The sequence below is a fragment of the Callionymus lyra genome, chromosome 12 (genome assembly GCF_982586985.1).
Source record: "Callionymus lyra chromosome 12, fCalLyr1.hap1.1, whole genome shotgun sequence".
NCBI lineage: Eukaryota > Metazoa > Chordata > Actinopteri > Syngnathiformes > Callionymidae > Callionymus > Callionymus lyra.
In genome coordinates, this window is record NC_141829.1 from 25,619,801 (window position 1) to 25,632,931 (window position 13,131).

General features: G+C 40.3%; 1 protein-coding gene across 1 annotated transcript; it reads left to right on the forward strand.

Moving 5' to 3' along the window:
• Positions 1-6,860: 6,860 nt before the first annotated feature.
• On the forward strand, positions 6,861-12,206 carry casq2 (calsequestrin 2). The gene is made up of 11 exons (XM_087804875.1): positions 6,861-7,833; positions 9,598-9,682; positions 10,057-10,157; positions 10,284-10,395; positions 10,574-10,647; positions 10,710-10,840; positions 10,899-10,944; positions 11,003-11,057; positions 11,399-11,499; positions 11,566-11,640; positions 11,711-12,206. Exons 1-11 carry the CDS (start codon positions 7,597-7,599, stop codon positions 11,921-11,923), a joined length of 1,230 nt encoding a protein of 409 aa, XP_087661001.1. The 5' UTR covers positions 6,861-7,596; the 3' UTR covers positions 11,924-12,206.
• Positions 12,207-13,131: the final 925 nt, after the last annotated feature.

A 13,131-nucleotide genomic window follows, 5' to 3' on the forward strand; every position in this document is an offset into this window, starting at 1 on the left:
GTGTTCGCCTCTCATGCACTGTTCTGCTCTAAAAAAAAAAGGGACTCTTGGGAAGGCTTATGTTCCATTAACACAAAAGAGGTATGTGAGAATATGATTATAATAAATTCCTGTTTCCCTCTGGTGTAATAACAACAATGTCTGGATCTGATTTCCTTTTTATTTGAATTAAAGCCGCCAGCAGCGTTGTGTTGGTTTACACCATGACACTCTTATCACTCCACCTCTCCTCTTCTCCTCCACCAGCCTCCGCCTGTCGCTGCCCTCCCCCTGCAGAAGCAAGAGGAAACTAATGATATTGTCCTTCTGGAAATCTACTGGCATCCCAGCTCAGCTTTGTCCATTGTCTGAGCTGGATAACAGCTAATGTTGAATTGTTGGACTGAAGAGACCTTAATGCCACTGCACTTCCCAAACAACACAGTTGTTTGTCAGTCACTCTGAACTTCACACTTCAATCCTGTCCATAATGTTGTGGTTAGTTTCTGTCTATTTCTGGAGCGTTACTGCGAATGGCTGCACACACATTATGCCAAAGTTCCTGTCACATGGCCTGAAGTCAGGAAAGAGTGAAGATCTGAAAACACATTAAAGGATTAGATCTTCAGATCTTGTGGTTTGGATGGAGATCTCAGAAGGAAGGACGGATGTTTTTGGGGAAGATTTAGGCAAGTTCATGCAAGTAATTAACTGAAACCCGGTCCCAGGAGTATCGGATTCAAATATTTTGAGTCAACACAAAATTAACTGTCAATGGAGAGCTTTGTCTTCTGGCTCAGCTCTTTCTCTACCACCACAGAGTACTCATGACTGAGGACGCCGCACTTAGCTCCATCCTTCCCACTCTTGTAAACATTACAAACAAGAATTCCGCCACCTGAGAAGGATCTCATCTACCAAGTCAGACCACCTTTTCCCACCTCACACAATAGTTGGGCACAAGGGGGAGCTGATCCTCATCCTGTGAACTACAGGATGTCTATATAGACTATATCTAGTCACCATTAGACACATGTATTACAGAAGCAAAGGAAACACTAAATAATTTAGAATAAAGGATTGAAATTACAAATATACACTTTTTCAACAAATATTGGCGTAGCTTTTAACCCCTCAACATTGATTAAGACTTAAAACAATTTTATAACATTCACTCTGACTTTCTGTGTCAACTTTCTGTATAAAAGTAGATGTACAATGTAGTTTAGTCATGTTTCGTCCTGTGTGAAAAACGCTTTGAAACAGTTTTCTAAAAGTTCCAATGTTAGTCAGTAGTAGTAAAAGTAATTGTTGTTGTCATAGAATTAGTGATTAGTGACAACAGACCTTCAAAAATAAGTATGTTTTACCTTACACACATGTGGTGAACGATTGTTTGACTTTATGATGAGTTTTCTTGATGAAAAGAAATGTTTCTGAATAATAGATAAAGTAAAGTTCAGATCTTCGCCAGAATGCAAAATTTGCCAGCCTTTATCAAATGTCAGCAACATTCCTTTTGTTTTGACTTTTATACACTTTGTAGTTCTTTCCCACCACTGTTGTAAAAGTTTTTCCTCGCCATTGCTCACTGTACAGCTCACTGTACAGTGTTTTGTTTCTTGCTCTTTGTTGAATTGCTGGGATCTATTTTTCCTTAATCAACTGTAGTCTTATTTCAACTGTATAGTGTCTTGAGATAACTTTGTTATGATAAGACACTTTAAATAAAATTGAATTGAATTGAATTGAATTGTTGTCTCTTGATCGTAAACCTCATTGAATAGCACAAAATAGTGAGACTCAATCTCACATCTTCAAGTTCAAGTTCAAGTTATTTAATTGTCAAATATACATATATCAAGACAATACAGCATAGATGAAATTGTAGTTATCTCAGACCCATGATGCAAAACATGAAGACTGTTCAAAGGACATTAAATAAGACATTAAAAAAAAATCATAAAAAAAAACAAAAAAAAAACAACAACAAAATGAAATAAATAATCAACTAATAAACAGAATAATAAAGTTAAGGCACAGGTAGTGCAAGCAGAGGTGAAAGTGATGGTAGAGCAGGGAGGGAGTTGAGTCTCCTGAAAGCCTGGTGGAAGAAGCTGTCCTTTAACCTGCTGGTTCTGGCCTGAAGATGCAGTCTCCTCCTTGATGGCAGCAGGCTGAAGAGGCTGTGGGATGGGTGAGTGGGGTCACCACTAATCCTGATGGCCCTGCTGGTGATGCGGGTGTTATAAATGTCCACTAGGGGGCGAGAGACATCAATAATCCTCTCAGTTTCTCTAACGCTGCGCTGCAGGGTCTTGCGGCAGGACACGGTGCAGGCGCCGTACCACACTGTAATGCAGCTTGACAGGATGCTCTCGATGGTGCCTCTGTAGAAGGTGAGCATCATGGCTGGTGGGGCTCTTGCTCTTCTCAGTCTGCGGACGAAGTACAGATGCTGGTGGGCTTTTTTGGCCAGTGATGCTGTATTGTGGCTTCAGGACAGATCTTCAGTGATGTGCACACCCAGGAACATGGTGCTGCTCACCCTCTCCAATGCAGCTCCGTAGATGGTTAGTGGTGGATGCTGGGTGTGAACTCTCTCACAATGAACTCCTTAGTCTTCTCCAAGTTCAGGTGGAGATTGTTTTCTTTGCACGATGTGGCCAGCCTGTCTACCTCACTCCTGTAGACGGTCTCATCGCTGTTGTTGATAGGTAGGAGCTGGATGATGCTTTGTTCAGTGTGATGTTGCTGGAGGTGTTACTGCCGACCCGCACTGTGGTCTCCCCGTCAAGAAGTCCAACAGCCAGTTGCACAGGGAGGTGTTGAGTTCCAACTGGTCCAGTTTGTGGATGAACTGCTGGGGGATGATTGTGTTGAATGCTGAGCTAAAGTCGATGAACAGCATGAGTGGATGGCAGCGGAGATAGCATCATCAGCCGAGCGGTTAGACTGATCTGCAAACTGGAAGGGGTCCAGGGCGGGGAGCTCAGACTAGATATGTTACAGGACTAGCCGCCCGAAGATCTTCATGAGGATGGTTGTGAGTGCGATCGGACGGTAGTCGTTGTAGCTGGAGGGGGACTTCTTCGGGAGTGGGATGATGGTTCTGGCTTTGAGGCATATGGGGACAAAAGCTGTGACTGGGTGCTGTTGTTTGCCTCAAAGCGAACGAAGAAGTTGTTCAGCTGGTTCAGCAGCGAGGTGGAGCTGTCGCGGGTCTGTGGAGGGGGCTTATAGTCTGTTATAGTCTGCATCCCTCGCCACATGTTTCTGGTATCTCTGCTGTCGTTGATGCGGTAAGCAATCCTCCTGGAGTACTCCCTCTTGGCCATCCTGATGCCCCGTGACAGGTTAGCCCTGGCCGTCCTCAGACCCATCCTGTCTCCTGCTTTGAAGGCTTACGTTCCGAGCTCTCAATAGCCTGTAGACTTCACTTGTCAGCCATGGTTTCTGGTTGGCCCGAATGGAGATGGCTCTGGTGACTGTGATATCGTCCATGCACTTCCACATATATGAAGTAACAGACTATGTGTACTCTTGGAGGTCTGTAATGCCGTTGTAGGTGGCTGCTTCTCTGAACATGCTCCAGTCTGTGGTAGAGAAGCAGTCCTGGAGTGCTTCTGAAGGCCCCTCAGGCCACATGGAAATTTGCCTTTTAGCTGGTTTATTGACCTGCTTCAGGAAAGCAGTAAAGATATTGGTTCAAGGAGGGACGCTGGCATGTAGTGAAGTCCTTCTCCTACTGTTTTTACTCTTTCCTCGACTGCTTTCCAGATTGTGAGTCTGTATCGACAAAATGTTCTGCTGTTAGAGTTTGAGTGAGTTTTTAATGCATTTAAATCTGTCCTGGGCCACACAGGTGTGTTTGACAAAAGAACAAGGAAACTTCAAAAGCCGAACGGTGTTGCTGCTTTTGTTTAAAACAGAAATGCTAAAGTCAGCATTCTGAAAACTTTTTTAGAGTTCCCCTACATCTGGGTGACACTGTATCGCTGGTGTGTGCGTTGTACCTCTGGAGTTAATGACCTTCTTATCATTCCCCTGCACTGCATGATTGTCAGCCGTCCATGAGATATGGGTTCATTACCAAACAGAAGTATTTACGTCCGACTCAGGTATCTTTCTTGAAAACATTTCTCTGCTTTGAGGTCAAGAAGCTGCTACTCTGCAGCTTCAGACTTTTAAAGAGGTACAAGTAACTGTTATTGAGCAGGTTGGATAAAACTTATTAGTGCAAAGTTTCAGGTTTTCTCTGTCATGTGACTTGTGCTGAACAACTTCTTATTTTCCAAAGATGGGGAATGATTAACAACAGCTTGTTGATAACATTTCCTTTCTATTTATCTGCTACCTGCGGCTTCAAAAAGATCACCTGACCGGTGTTCACCTGAGCTAGTGTCAACAGAAGACATGTGACTAGCTTTATGGAAAAATACAGCATGAGTTGTTCAGAGAAAGTGAAACAAGATGACACACACACAAGCATGCATCTGCATGTTTAACATATTTACGGGACTCACAGAAGAGCCAGGAAACAGATCAAGACTTGTCAAAGCAACCCGTTTTTTGAACAATTATTCTTGTGTGTTCATCTACATTACATAACAAGCATTCCCCCAGGTTGTATCAGGGCACACCAGCTGGTCAATGTGACAGACCTGCATACAGAGATCAAAACTTCAAATATAATCAAACTTATTGCCACATGTTTCCATCTGTTTGGTTCTTAAAGTTGGAGAAGCAATGCAGTGACAAAGTGGCTATTGTCACATGAATAGACGCCCACATCTGTGTTTGAACAAGTCAACTGCAGCACCTTATGTGTTCAGCAGAGAAAACATCTGCCAGTCTTAAGATCCTTTTAGCTTTTTTCTAATTATTTTTTAAATTTGCTGACTCTTCAAAGTGTTAAATGGCACGAACAACAGTGATAGCACATGGTAGGCACATACTATCATAACCATGTTATTGTTTTGTCATTAAAATCGATAAATACATGTATTTCATTGCAGCAGGGCAGTTTTGTGTCGTAGTGGTATGTGCTCATACCCATAATGTAGGAGTAAAATTATTGTGGAATCCAAACTGGACACTATAAATGAATAAATACTTTACAAATTACACTCTCACAAATATCCCTCAGTAGGGCTCCCCAATTCCAACTGCATAGAAAATGAATAATTAAATTACAAATTTTTGGCCAGTAGAATGCAGTCATGCAAAGCATGCTGGGACACTTAAACATGTTCACCTTTGGAAATACCACTTCTTACAGAAACAGTTTAATATCCACATAATATAATTGTTTCATGGCACATTCTTTGAGAACATTATAAGCTACTAACCTGGTTTAGTTGTAAAAACATTTTCTACAAGAAAAAAAAGTTTAATCAGACATATACGTCTGGTTCCAGAGTGTATTCTGTGTATTCTGTGTATTTTATACAGTTATGTATTCCCAACACACCACAGCATAGAACAGGACACTGGCCACTACACTACATGTCTGTAGAGGCCAGTGTCCTGTTCTATGATGTGGTGTGTTGGGGTGGGAATGTGTCCAAGAGGAGTGACAACAGGTTGGACAGATTGATCAGAAGGGCTGGCTCTGTGGTTGGAATGAAGCTGGACTAACTGGTGAAAGTTGCTGAGAGGAGATCACTGGAAAAACTACTGTCCATCATGGATGATGACAGTCATCCTCTCAACACTGTCATCAGTGAGCAGAGAAGCAGAATGAGTGCACAAATGCTCCTTCCCAGGTGCAAAACAAATAGACTCAGGGACTCATTCATTCCTCGGCCTATTAAATTGTGTCTCGAAAAGCGCTATATAAATAAATATTACTTACTTACTTACTTACTTACTTACAATTCTGAGTTCGGGGGCAGGAGTGGAGTAAAAATATTATGATGCTCTGTTCTATGTTAGTCTTTGTATCCTTTTTATTTGTTATTTTGCTTTGATCTGTGTTCTTTATCTTTAGACTTAGATTGTATCCTCTTGTTCTTTCTCTTTATTTCTCTTTGTTCTTGTTCTTATTTTACTTTGATTATTTTTTATGAAAAAATTGCTGTATTGTTTTTGCTGTGGATAATTAGAAAAAAACAATTTAAATAAAGTTCTACCACCCTACCTACCTATTCTACTATTGTTGATGTGTCTGACCCAGGGGCATTAATTGTGTGGGGTGCCTCAAGGCTCCTCACTAGTCACTAGTGCCGTTGACCAACAGATTCAGACAAGACATTTGAACTTCAGTGTCAAAATAGAAACTGTCTTTCATGTTCATTTGCACATCAGACAGTTGTTTGCGTGTCTTGGTGCAACAAAAAAAAAAGGAAATCAATTTATAGTGTAAATTAACAATATATTTTATTCTTCTTGAATGTGAATGGAAAAATGCTATAATTAGTACCAGAAAAGAAATAAAATAAAATATTTATATGTGAAAAACGGTATTGAATGTTTATGTTTGTATGCACAAAAATAAAACACGATTTATTTATTATTAATACTACTATGTTACTTTTATTGGTGTGCACCCTCAAACCTTTTGTTAGTTGTATTATTATGGGGTATTATCGCTACCGTTTGAAGACCCACGCTGCCATCTGCTGCACACTACACGCACCTGGAGTTTAAACCTTTTCCAACTCTGAATTATTATGAACAATCTTCATCATCTTGAATGATTTATTGTTTTTCAAAGTAACTATAGGTTATTCCAGCGCAGCATGGCATGCTTGTTGTTGACATAGTTTGTACAAGTTTACAACAGAAATGTCCTTAAGAAGATATTATATGGATATTATTTTAATATTTCAATTATTGGTTACAGTAGGCTCATAATTGAAGAGTTTAAATACAGTAAATAAAAGCAAAGTAGATAATCTCTAAATAAATACTTTGTGCAAAAATAATACTAAAATAAATATAGAAAAAAACAATTAATCTTGGAAAAGTAATTTAACTTAAAATAATTAAAAAAAACGTTTATATCCAGATTTAATTTTCTAGGGAAAGAAATTGAGGTTAACAACAAAACAAACAAACGAAAAACAGAACCAATCTAAAACAATAAAAACATAATCATCTTGTCATATCATTAAGACTAAGATGTGATTCATTTGACTTGCTAACTTTGCATGACAAACTTTAAACTTCTTTAAACTTAAAAATCTTTAAACATACCCCATTGATGATCATCATGACATTAGATCTGAACTTCTTTTTTTTTTTTACTTGGGGCTTCACTCTTCCTCTGAGCCAAAATAATCTCACACAGTCACAATCAGGCTCCTCCCACTTCTCTTTTCTCACTTGCAGATTTATTTTTAGATTTCAAACAACTGGTCTCCTAAAAATGGGCCTGTCCTGCATGGTTGGAGGTGGAGCACTGATTTGTTTTAGCCCCTCAGTCGCTGACAGACAGGCGGAATCCTGCAGTGAACGAGAAGAGAGACGAGGATCTGAGGATGTTGGATTCATCTAGATGATTTGAGGCCTGATACAAGTCGCTGACAGAGTTCCTCCTCTTAAGAGCACTCACTGGATGCACCACACTTGTTGATCAAGAACTCCTAAGAAACTCCCAAGAAGCTCTGGACTATGTTCTCCTTGTGGTTGGTGCTGCTGCCGTGCCTCGGTCTGGTGCCAGGGGCCCCGGCTGAGAAGGGCCTGGAGTTCCCACATTATGATGGGAAAGACCGTGTTCTGGACATCAATGACAGGAACTACAAGAAAGCCCTGAAGCAGTACAACATGCTGTGTCTGTTCTACCACGAGCCCGTCCCAGACAACAAGGAGCTGCAGAAGCAACACCAGATGATCGAGTTAGTGCTAGAGGTAGGAGCAACAAGGGCTAAAACCTGTCATGACATTAGACTTGCAGGACAACCCAAGCCTGTCCTCCTTTTTTGAAATGTCAAAGCTCAACAGGCTCTGACCTGACCTTCAAAATATCCCAGATATTTGTGTACATTTTCAGGAGGGGGTCTGGAATTATGGGGGGTGGGGGTTAAAAGAAAATTTCCCAACATAGATTAAATCCTGCTGTGGCTTCAATACAAAATATAAAATAAATGTAATAACTAAAAAATATATAATATAGGAGAACATTAAGAAACCCCAACAAGGAAATGATAATTAAACACTCAATTACATTTAAAACCAGCTATAAAATAAATATTTGTTAGAAAAAATATAATAAATGTATTTATTAACAGACAAATACATAATGATGAAAACAATGGAAACAACAAAATGGAAATTGAATAAAATTAACAAATAAATCTGAATTAAATTTAATAGAAATAAACTTTAAAGATTTTTTTTTGCAAACAGCCCTCTCATTGGTTCATTTACAATAATTGTTGTGTGTTCTTGTCTCTTGACAAATAGATATACATATGTATATATTTATTTACAGTTTGTTGGAAGAATTGTTCAAGTTTATTCATGATACCACCAAATTAGGAGATCTGTATGACTTTTCTTGTCTTGTAATGTAAAAGTTCAGGTGCTTTGGAGTTCAAGATTGTGTCGTTGATATTTGGAGACGTTGTGTTCTTCGACCTTTAGTGCTGATGGGAATTGCTGACCTCTAGATGACCCGTCATAAATAGAGGGAGCAAGCTGTTCTGGCGGTTCTCAGGTTAACGGAAAGTAAAAAAATGTGACACATCGGGATGTCAACCAGTCAGAATCATCTTTCTCTATTAAGACACGGACAGGACTTTACGAAACTGTATAAAAGTCCGCTCTTTTGTAGTTATGGGCTGATAGAGCTTAGAAGGTGGCGCCATCATTGTAAAAATTATGTGATGTTTCATTAGAACGGTTGTTCAAAACAAAGGAAATAGTGGACTCTGAAAATAATGACACTAATGCTAGACCAAAATCATACAGTGGTATTATGGGTAGCTCTGTGCTAACATATTTGTTCTCTGACAAATCTGAAGTCATAAACCGACATCAGGATTCTTGGCATATCTGCAATTGATGTTCAGTTTGAGATTTTGGCTTTAGAGGGTGTTTTTATTGAGCTCTTATTATAGAGTCTAAATGATCACTAGTTTTATAAAGTAAATGTATAGTTGGTTTATTGTTGCAAAGAATTTCATTGATGTTGGTTTTCGATGCGATGGCTGTGGTGAAGGCTAGGCTGTGGAGCTCACGGTTTACCACTGCTAGAAAACACATGGAAGCTGCTACTGCCCCGAACTTCTCAACAGTTCGTAACAGATCTTCTACATCGACTTTACATGTTAATCAGTGGGCATCAAACAAACGGTATGTTTGGTGTGAACGTACACTCCATTGAGTCTGTGATCTTGAGTCAATTCAAAGCTACTGATCACAATGAGACATTTTCCTTGAGAACCCTGGTCTTAGATTTAGATGAACAGATCCTTGTCACAAATTTCAGCGAGAGCAGGAGGTGAAGAAAAAGCTGAGTCAGCTGGATAATAAACAGGATAATGAAGGTGACCTAACCATGTAGAAGTAGAAAAGCGGGTCAGGAACCATGAGGGAAGTCAAGATCAGTTTGTTTCATTCTCATCCCTCATGCATTATTTTCAATTCATTGTCGTCTCTTTCCCTCTGCAGCTGGTGGCTCAGGTCATGGAGGAGAAGGAAGTTGGTTTTGGAATGGTGGACTCACACAAGGACGCCAAAGTGTCAAAGAAACTGGGTCAGTTGTTGAGCACTCAATTTTGTGACCTAAGAAGATTCCAGTGTCTCTTTTATTACTGTTTGTTTTTAATAACTTTTTGTGTTGTTGTAATACAAATTCCCCAATTGTTGTTGTTTCTTGACATTATGTTTCAGACTGACAAAATACATAGGCAATAAAACACAAACACAACTTTAACTACACATGCAAACAAGAGTACATACATACCGATATAAAGTGTATATAGATACGCTCACAAATGTATGCACACATATATTCATAAACTTGCTTGTACACAGACATATATACACACATCCATGCACACATATGTCAGTGAATAACTTTTTCATTTAAAAAAAAGTATGAAAGAGCGTTTGTCTATGACATTGCAGGTTTAGACGAGGAAGGGAGCGTCTACGTCTTCAAGGACGATCGTGTGGTGGAGTTCGACGGTCTGCTGTCGGCCAACACGCTGGTTGAGTTTCTGTTGGACGTGAGTCGACCCCACACAAGCGTTTGAATGGTCTACACAACTCTGAGTGCCTGAGTCATTTATACAACCCTAAGTTTCTGAGTAATCTACAAAACTCTGAGTCTCAGTGATGTTACACCTTCGTAGCTGCTGGAGGATCCTGTGGAGTTGATCGGGAACGCTCTGGAGCTGAGAGCCTTCGACCGCATGGACGAGGACATCCGCTTGATTGGATACTTCAAGAGCGAGGACTCTGAGCGTGAGTGTGATTGTTCTTCTTTTGTCCTTCAACTCTTAGCTCTGCAGCTTTACAGCTCCATTTTTAACACACAGCTGCTAAGTTGTTCAGTCACGACTACGTCCCTCTGAGGCTTTAGGCAGAGGTCATAGTTCATCTATTTCAGTGTATCGTCTGAATCCTCTTCGCTCTTCATCAGACTACGAGGCTTTCAAGGAAGCAGCCGAGCAGTTTCAGCCCTACATCAAGTTCTTTGCTACGTTTGAGAAGGCTGTAAGTAACACAAAGATCTTCTACTGGGTTCTGGCATGACGTCTCACTCTCATGTGATTCAGGTGGCCAAAGAGCTCACGCTGAAGCTCAACGAGGTGGACTTCTACGAGCCCTTCATGGAGGAGCCGGTCACCGTCCCGGGCAGACCACTTTCTGAGGAGGAGCTGGTGGACTTCATCACCGAGCACAGACGGTAAGCAGGTCAGTACTTTTGATTTGAAGACAGGAGTGACAAGAGTTTGTTCCTACAGGCCCACACTGAGGAAGCTACGAGCGGAAGACATGTTCGAGACCTGGGTAAGTGACTCCTCCGTCAGCAGAGTGTCAAATATCAGCTGCTTTTGTTTGGTCTCAGGAGGATGACATAGATGGAATCCACATTGTGGCGTTTGCTGAGGAAGAGGATGCAGGTCAGTCAACAAATCTCTGACAGCTTAGGACAACTCCACCGTGCCCGCACTCATTTCTTCACCTACCTATTCTGAAATAGCATTTTAACTTCCTCTACTAATTATCCCTAACTTCTTCTCTTGACTCTCCTTCATCTATTCCTGGACCTCCTTTTTTCCCTCACAACACTAAATCATCAACAAACGTTATGGTCCATGCAACCTCTTGCATAGCAACAGAAAGAAGGCTCAGGATTTTTCACAGTGGACTCTGTCCTTGATCTACACAACTCTGAGTGTGTGTTTGTAGTCTTCAAACACTCAGTGAGAATGATCTTGTCTAACTTTTTCTTGTCTTCTAGATGGTTATGAGTTCCTGGAGCTCCTGAAGGAAGTGGCCCGGGAAAACACTCATCTTCCCGACCTCAGCATCGTCTGGATTGACCCCGATGATTTTCCACTGGTGAACTGAACCTTATTCTGACTGACACATGCTCAGACATGACATTTGTTGTCTCTGCTTCTCCAGTTGATCCCGTACTGGGAGAAGACCTTCAAGGTGGATTTGTTCAGACCACAGATTGGAGTCGTCAACGTCACAGATGTAGGTGGAGGAAGTCTCAATGAGGAAGTGTTGATGTGTCGTTGATGGGTGCATTTGTGTGTGTGTTTAGGCGGACAGTGTGTGGCTGCAAATGGACGATGAGGATGATCTCCCCAGCGCTCAGGAGCTGGAGGACTGGATTGAAGATGTCCTCTCAGGAAAAGTTAACACAGAAGATGATGATGATGATGACGATGACGACGATGATGACGATGATGACGATGATGACGATGATGATGATGATGATGATGATGATGACAGTGACGACGATGATGATGAGTGATTAGTTACTTTAACTTAATATACCATCAAGTCGTGAAGATTCCAGAAGTGCACTGACTGTGGTTCGAATTGCTTGATTTGTGTCTATTAAACAGAAATTCCATGAAACAGGAGAAGTTGCCGCATGTTCGGCCAAAACAATTTATTTAATTTCCTCTTTGGATTTAAGAAGCTGCTGAAGCTTAGAACAACAAATTCAACTAATCACTAATGAGCTGCAACAGAAATTCCAAAAACCTTCAGGATTTAAAAATGACTGAATAAAAAGATATTAAGAGGTGTAAGAAAAATTGTATTTTTTAATACTGACACCAACAACACACACATGGAAGGACCGTAAAGTATGACTACAAGAAAGCAGTCGAGTAAGGCAGCAGAAACCTGATGAGGCTGTAAACTTGACGCCTCCACCAAAATGCCAACACATTAGCATTGCCACTTAATTAAATGTGCTATTTTAATTCAACATATTCTCACTCTGACGCCTCCTTCAAAGTAAGGCTGGTACTTAAGTATGGTCATCGTAGAGTTATCACCCCGACTTCGCCCACTTACAGCCCACAAGAGCTTCTGTCATTTCTATTCTTTGGCGCTTAAACATCTACGTGGATTGTCAAAAACTGGTCGAGTGGTTGGTTCCTTTGGATCAGGGATTCTTTTCTCAAATACCCATTCTATTTGATATAATTCAACAATTTTTATACATCAGAAAACATGAGGTTTTAATTTCAAAAGTCTCTTTGGACCATCACAGAGTCTCCAAGGATAATTTCGAGCATTCAAACAAGACATGGTCAAAGTGTGGGCAACATAAAGCATGTTTTATTCCAGATGATGTTGGAGTTCTTTCATCTTTCTGTTGTCATATTAAACACTACACCTTTTTATTATTTTATTTTTTTTATTTTAACTAACAACAGTCATAAAAATCATACTGTATAATAATATAATTTATAATATACTTATTCACAATTAATGAAAAAAAGACATCATTTAAAATTAAATGATTGATCCTTAACTAGTGGAAATGTTTATGATATAACAATGAACATCGTGTCCCTAGAGCTCTAAAACCTAGAGGTGGGCTGTTCATGACCGGGCAGCAAGAAATCGAAGTCCATAAGTCCATGGCTGAAGGAGGGCTGGCCTCATCCTTAGAGATAGAGATACGGTGAGAAGCAAGATCATCTGTTAGAGGTTCCGTGTAGA